The 7,142-nt window shown below is 57.0% G+C and overlaps 1 protein-coding gene across 1 annotated transcript; it reads right to left on the bottom strand.

Annotated features, from left to right (window-relative positions):
• Positions 1 to 2,246: 2,246 nt before the first annotated feature.
• CD14 (CD14 molecule) lies at positions 2,247 to 6,702 on the bottom strand. Its single transcript, XM_064724912.1, has 2 exons — positions 6,287 to 6,702; positions 2,247 to 4,880 (listed from the first exon to the last, which is right to left on the bottom strand). The coding sequence occupies exons 1-2, from the start codon at positions 6,297 to 6,299 to the stop codon at positions 3,499 to 3,501; spliced, it is 1,395 nt and encodes a 464-aa protein (XP_064580982.1). The 5' UTR covers positions 6,300 to 6,702; the 3' UTR covers positions 2,247 to 3,498.
• Positions 6,703 to 7,142: the final 440 nt, after the last annotated feature.

Below are 7,142 nucleotides of genomic sequence, written 5' to 3'. Positions count from 1 at the left end.
AGCAGCAGCAGGAGCTGGAGGAGACCCCAGGGAGGTCCCTGCAAGCCAAGCTGGGCTGTCCCCCAGCCCAGCACTCACCTGCTCCATGGGCAGAGTGGCAGCAGCGCCCCTGAGCTGCAGTCTGGCCAGGGCAGGGATGGGGTTACCTGGGGATCTGGTTCTCCTGCATTATTGATGGATGTGGGCAGAGCCAGAGCAGCCTGGAGGCACCCTGCTGCAGGGCTGAGCCTGATGGGCAAGGATCAGTGGGGCCACAGAGGGCAGGGGGTTTCTGGGGCCACTCACACCACTGGGGTGCTTCCAGCTCCAAGATGTCACAGACATCTTTTATGAAAAATCCTTTCCTTAGGATTTGTCCTCCTGAGAAGCTGAGAGGCCTCAATAACAAAATGTACACAATGGTTATCTGCTGCTGTGGAATGCAACAGGTGCATCTGTGATTGGTCTAATGTGGTTGTTTCTAATTAATGGCCAATCACAGTCAGCTGGCTCGGACTCTCTGTCTGAGTCACCAACCTTTGTTATGATTCTTTGCTATTCTATTCTTAGCTAGGCTTCTGATGAAATCCTTTCTTCTATTCTTTTAGTATAGTTTTAATATAATATACATCATAAAATAATAAATCAGCCTTCTGAAACATGGAGTTAGATCCTCATCTCTTCCCTCACCCTCAGACCCCTGTGAACACTGTCACAGGTGGGCACCAGGAGAGAGGGCCCAGGGCAGCCCCTGCCCTGCTGTGGGCAGGCCCAGGAGGAGCAGATGCACACGAGTCCCTCTGCCCTGTGAGACCAATGTCCCTGTCCCCCAAAATCCCTCAGCTGTGCCCAGGTGTGAGCCTGATGCCAGCTGGGCACAGGTGGAGCAGCACTGGGGGCTCCATCAGCAGCAGGCAGCTCACATGGCAGGGACACCAGGGACATGGCAGGGACACCAGGGACATGCTGGGCCCTAGGGAGTTGCAGGAGGCCAGAAGGAAAGCCCTTGGCACGTGGAGCCCTGGGACAGAGCAGGGCACAGCCACAGTGGGATAATGCTGGGGGAAAGCCCTGCTCCAGAGGGGAGCCCAGGCTGGGGACTCCAAGAGCACCTGAGGGTCCTGTGAGCATCCCCAGCACTGGTGGGAAGGGTCTCACACCCCCTCCTGCTCTGGGGCAGGGCCTGGCCATGTGTGGGTGCTCCCAAGGCACAGCAAAGCCATAGGAATGGGATTTATTTCTCCTTCCTTATCCATCATCAGCAGCTGCTGCTCCCTGCTCCATGTCCAGCCAGCCCAGCACTCCCAAGGTGCAGGAACACCCTGTTGTGCACCCTGGTTAACACCAGTAGAGCCTTCCCCAGCTCCCTGAGCCCTCCTCCCACAGCCCAGGGCACTGCCCAGCCTCCCTGGAGCTCCCCAGGGCACTGCCCATCCTCCCTGGAGCTGCCCAGGGCACTGCCCAGCTTCCCATAGCCCAGGGCTGCTGGCACAGCCCCACAGCCCCTCCGCCCGGGCAGGGCACACCCTGAGTCCCTCCCAATTCACTCCTGGACCCCTGCCCTGTTCAGGAGCTCCCCAGCTCCAGCCTTGGTGCTTCCCCCACCCCCAGGCTGTGTTTGCCCTCAGGTCAGGTGTGCCTGTGCCCAAACAGAGACAGGGAGGGACACAGGGAACACCCAGACACAGAGTTTCATGTGGGGGACAGGCCCTGGGGAGAGGAGCAGGGCTGGCCAGGTGAGCATTGCCTGCCACCAGCCCCAGGACACAGAGTGACAGGACAGGGGAATGGTTTCACACTGCCAGAGGCAGGGCTGGATGGGATACTGGGGAGGAATTCCTCCCTGTCAGGGTGGGCAGGGTGCCCAGAGCAGCTGTGGCTGCCCCTGGATCCCAGGCCAGGCTGGACAGGGCTTTAGGAGCAGCCTGGGATGGTGGAAGGTGTCCCTGCCATGACAGGGGTGAAATGAGATGAGCTTTAGGTACCTTTCAGCTGAGACTACCCTGTGATTCTGTGATTCTCCCCATTCCCATTTTCCCAAGCCTGTCCCTTCCCCACCCACTCCTTCCCTTTGAACATTCCCCAGTCCTGCATCCCGATAATCCATTGCCTCCTTACTATAAGAGATTCTCTGAATAACCCAGAACAAATTAATTTTCTTTTTAATCACTTAGAAAGTTTCTGGTTGAACCTCCTGAAGGTCCCACTTGGACTCATCCTCCAGTGCCTCAGGCTGAGGTGTAAGGAGCTGCTCCAGCCCATTACCATTTGTGTGCAGGGTGTTTAATTTTGCCGTTTTCCTGGTTTTCATGGGTTTTTGGTTTTTCTCTCAAGCAGCATCCTGCTCAACCTGACAATCCAGGGTGAGGAGAGGGAGGATCAGCACAGGAGGCTCCAAGGATGCCTGGACTGGAGGGGCTGAAAGGAGTGGGGGGCTCTGGGGGGGCACCAGCAGGGCCCAGCAAGGCTGGGGACACCTGAGTGCTGCCAGAGGGACCTGATGGAGCTGAGCTTGTCCAGGACAGGTGACAGGACAGGGACAGCAGGGCTTGGGGGGCTGCACCTGGCCACGGGGACATCCCCAGTGGGAGAAGGCACAGGGCTGGAGTGAGGGGTGCCCCAGGACCTGCTGGGCACAGGCATGTGCTGATCACATATCCTGTGAACAGAGACAGACACAGCTCTCTCAGGATTTCCCTGGGAAGCTGTGAGAAAGCTCAGAGAAAAGAATGAGAAACAATTCTTATCTCCACTTGCTGCACCTGTTGTTGTGCACATGTGGAACGTGTTATGGAGATTGTTTACCAATCCTTAATTGTTTGGTAAAAAATTTGTAAACAAAAATTGTTTACCAATCCTTAATTGGGCACTGATGGTGTTTGGATTAATTGACCAGTTAGGCCAAAGCTGTATCAGACTGTCTGCAAGGGCAATGGGGTTTTTCTTAATAGTATAGTTTAATGCAGTAGAATAAAGTGATTGATCAGCCTTCTGCAATCATGGAGTCAATGCTCATTATTCCCCATCATTCAGGGGCTCTCTGCTATGATAGAGGCACAGCAGGAAAACCCTGTGGACAGCCCTCCTCCACCAGGGAGCCCCTGTGGGCACAGCAAGGGCAGAACAGGAGCTGTGGGGTGCCCAGGAGCCCCTGTGGGCACAAAAAGGACAGAACAGGAGCTGTGGGGTGCCCAGGAGCCCTGTGGGCACAAGAGCAGAACAGGAGCTGTGGGGTGCCCAGGAGCCCTGTGGGCACAAGAGCAGAACAGGAGCTATGGTTGCCCAGGAGCCCTGTGGGTACAAGAGCAGAACAGAAGCTGTGGGGTGCCCAGGAGCCCCTGTGGGCACAGCAAGGGCAGAACAGGAGCTGTGGGTGCCCAGGAGCCCTGTGGGCACAAAAAGGACAGAATGGGAGCTGTGGGGTGCCCAGCAGCCCTGTGGGCACAAGAGCAGAACAGGAGCTGTGGGTGCCCATGAGCCCTGTGGGCACAGCACTGCCGTGCAGGGTCCCGGTGCCCCTCAGGCTCTGCGGCAGGGCCTTGTCCTGGCCACATACACAGCCCCAGCCCCGGCCAGCAGGGCCAGGGCCACACAGAGCGGGGCCACCACAGCAGCAGGGTCACAGTGCATCACGGACACGGGCACCTGTGCCACCTGCCAGCCCTGGTACTGCTCTGGGGAGTGGCACCTGTAGTCCCCAGGCCAGCCCAGCCCCAGGTGCCCCATGGCTGCCAAGGCCTGCAGGCTGCCGGCCCCCGAGCAGGAGCAGCTGAAGGGGTTCCCAGCCACAGCCACGTCCTGCAGGCGCCCCAGCAGCTTCACCTCAGCCCTGGGCAGCTCTGAAATGGAGTTGTTGTCCAAGTGGAGGGTGTCCAGCACGGGGCAATTCCTGATGGAGGGCACGGCCTGCAGCAGGTTTTGGTTCAGGAAGAGTTTCCTCATGGAGCTGAGGGAGATGTCGACAGCGTGGAGGTGGTTGTGGCTCATGTCCAGCACCTGGAGGTGGCGAGGCAGCGGGACTGGCACTTCAGCCAAGCCAGTGTAGGACAAGTTGAAGTGCTGGAGGGATGGTGGCCACTGGCAGGAGGAGGATGGCTCTGCCCTGAGCTCGTTGTGGCTGAGATCCAGGTGCTGGAGCTGTGGCAGCAGCCCCACGCCCTCACACACACCATGGTAGGAGCTCAGGTTGTTGTGGTGCAGGCTCAGCTGCTGGAGCTGAGGGAAAGCTCCCTGGCAGAAGGCAGGGGCCAGGCTTCCGTCCCCGAGGCTGTTGTGTGCCAGGCTCAGGGAGTGCAGGGCCCTGAGCAGCCTCCCGATGGCACAGGGCAGGCTGGTGACACGGGAGCTGGTGACAGCCAGCTCCTGCAGCGTCCCCAGCCACCTGCCCAGGCTGGAGAAGGCCGGCTCATGGCCGGTCAGAGGGGCAGAGCTCACGTTGTGGAAGCTCAGGGACAGGATGGGCAAGCTCTGCCCCTCCATGTCACTCCAGTCCCCCGTGCCCTGGAAAATGCAGCTGTCAAAGGCCAGCTCCTGCACGTGGGTGTAGGAGAAGAACCTCAGCACACGGGCCAGGAGCACCTCAGGCACCAGCACATTTCCAATGATGATTTTCTCGACGATAAGGGAGCCCAGAGTCTCAATGGTGGAGTCGTCCAGGTCCCTGATGGGGAAGTCTGTGTATTTCTCCACATCTCCACCCCAAAACTCCACCACAGTAGCTGCCAGGCACTGGATGATGCTCCCAGCTGTCTCCTCAGACAGGTTGTAGCACATACAGAACTCCTGGGTGCGGTTGAAGAAACATCTGTTCCTGTTCCTCCTGCGCTCTGCAGCCTCCTGCAGCCCCAGAACCAGCAGCAGGAGCAGCAGCACAGCCACGCTCATGGAGAGCAACCTGAAAACTGGAGGAGAAATGGTGAATGGCAGCTGAGGGGAGCACTGTGGCCCATGCTGGGAAGGATGGAAGTTTGGCAAGAAAGTCTCGCAGATGTGTGCTTAGCAGAAAGATTTTTAAATGTAGAGTCTGATGAACAAATAGAAGCAAGTTTTGATATAAAAGAATTGCTGAGCCAGTCTTACTGGCTAACCAAGGAGGCAAAGGCTGTGTTAGTTAGAAGGGGTTTTTATGGCTTAGAGCAAAGGATAAACACACCTCAGACAGGAAGATGTTTTTACCAAGCAGGAAGACAGCACAGGCAAACAAGTCAGCAAAGTTGCAAGTAGAAAAAAGTCTCAGAATTTTCCACTACAAGAAAACTGAAAAACAACTTCTAGCTTAAACTGTAATGTACTGACTTTTAGTGATTGGTGAACAGTAACATGAATATGGTAATTATAGTAGTTATGATAGGCTATAGGTAACAGTTAAGGTATAGATTGGTTCTGCTGTATTGAGATGCTCAGCAAACAAAAGTATATAATGCATTGTAACAAAAAGAAAAGTCTATAATGCATTGTAACCAAAACCAAAGGGTCTCCAGGGCTGCCTGCAACTGGAGCTGACATCTGTGGGCACAGGCTCTGTCACCCACCACCCTGGACTGCTGTGACCTCTTGAATAGAATAAATTGCATTTTGGAGAGCCCCTCATCCCTCATTTCAGCCCTTACAGACCCAGACTGAAGGGGTGGCTGGGGCAGGCTGAGACCTGCAGAGCCATCCCGTGGGGACAGGGCACTGCCTTTGTCCCTCCTGCACCTGCCTGGCTGCTGAGCCACGGCTGGGACAGCACTCGGGCCAGCAGCCAAACACCAGGAATGCACCTGTGCCACCCTGCCCGCCCCGGGAGTCTCCCGAGGCTCTGCCTGCCCTGCCTTGCTGCAGGCTCCCACTCCTGACCGAGCAGGAAATGCCTGCAGGAACTAGAAATGCGGAGTTGCAAACAGTGAAGCCAGATGTATCAGTGTGACCAGGGGAGAGCCCCAGCTCTGTTTGTTCCTCTGCAATCTGGGGCAGGAAATTGCAACAGGCGGCTTCGCGTTTTCTCCTTCCTCATCCAGCGATTTGATTCATCCCTAGTCCCCAGAGGGCCTAATGAGAAAATGAGCCCTGAAGGTGTGAACACATCCCTGCCAGCACCGGACGCTGGTCAGCCGACACAGTCTGATCTCTGATCGCCAGATTTGCAAAAGAAGCCGCAAGCAAAGATTGAAGACTCCTGACCATGTGCTGACTCAGCTCAAAGGGGTTTTGCGGGTCCCCAGCCCAGCCTCCTGCCCCGAGCAGTTCTGTGGCTGACACCAGCCCTGACCGGGCACAGCTTTCCTTGGCCACATCCCAGAGCCCCCCAGGCCGGAGCTGTCCCTACCTGTCCGTGCCATCCCGGGACGCACCGCCCTGCCCCGCCGCTGTGCCCGGCACCTGCGGGCAGCACCGGGCTGCGTTTGTGTGTCCGTGTGTCCGTGTTGTCTGTGCGGTGACTCACGGCCAGCTCACACCCCAACGCCTCCTTGCTCCGCTCCTTCCTCCAGCCGCTGCCAAACGCCGCGGGAGCTGCCAAAGGCTCCGAGCGCTCAGCTCACCTCAGCTCAGCTCGGCTCAGCCCCGTCCGGCACCGCTGCTGCTGCCCGAGCGCGCCGGGGGAGCCCTCGCTACTCCAGATGTGCTCCAGGTGTGTGCAGCTGTGCTCCAGCTGTGCTCCAGCTGTGCTCCAGCTGTGCGGGCTAGCAGACCCCTCGGGCACCGCCCTCGCTCCCGCAGTGGCTTCCTGAGAGGACAGAGCCACCCCGGCCACTTCTGCTTGGCTTCCCTGCTGCCGAACGCCGCGCCGCTGGCTTTCCTAGGAAGGGGAGGGAACAGAGCATGGCCGAGGTTCCCCAAATGCATCTTCGGGACCGGCCCTTCCAGATGCTCTGGTGTTGCCGTGCCTCAGTGTGGTGGGGCTCGCAGGGGCCCCAGGATGAGGGAAGAGATGAGAATCTTGAGTCTGTGTTTCAGAAGGCTGATTTATTATTTTATGATAGATATTATATTAGAAGAAAATTATATATTAAAACTATACTAAAGAATAGAAGAAAGGATTCATCAGAAGGCTTGAAAGAAGTGGGATGGAATGATAACAAAATCTTGTGATTGACTGGAGAGTCCAAGACAGTTGACCGTGATAGGCCATTAATTAGAAACAACCACATGAGACCAATCCCAGATGCACCTGTTGCATTCCA

The sequence above is a fragment of the Zonotrichia leucophrys genome, chromosome 13, assembly GCF_028769735.1.
Source record: "Zonotrichia leucophrys gambelii isolate GWCS_2022_RI chromosome 13, RI_Zleu_2.0, whole genome shotgun sequence".
Classification (NCBI taxonomy): domain Eukaryota; kingdom Metazoa; phylum Chordata; class Aves; order Passeriformes; family Passerellidae; genus Zonotrichia; species Zonotrichia leucophrys.
This window is presented reverse-complemented; position numbering and strand designations above follow the sequence as displayed.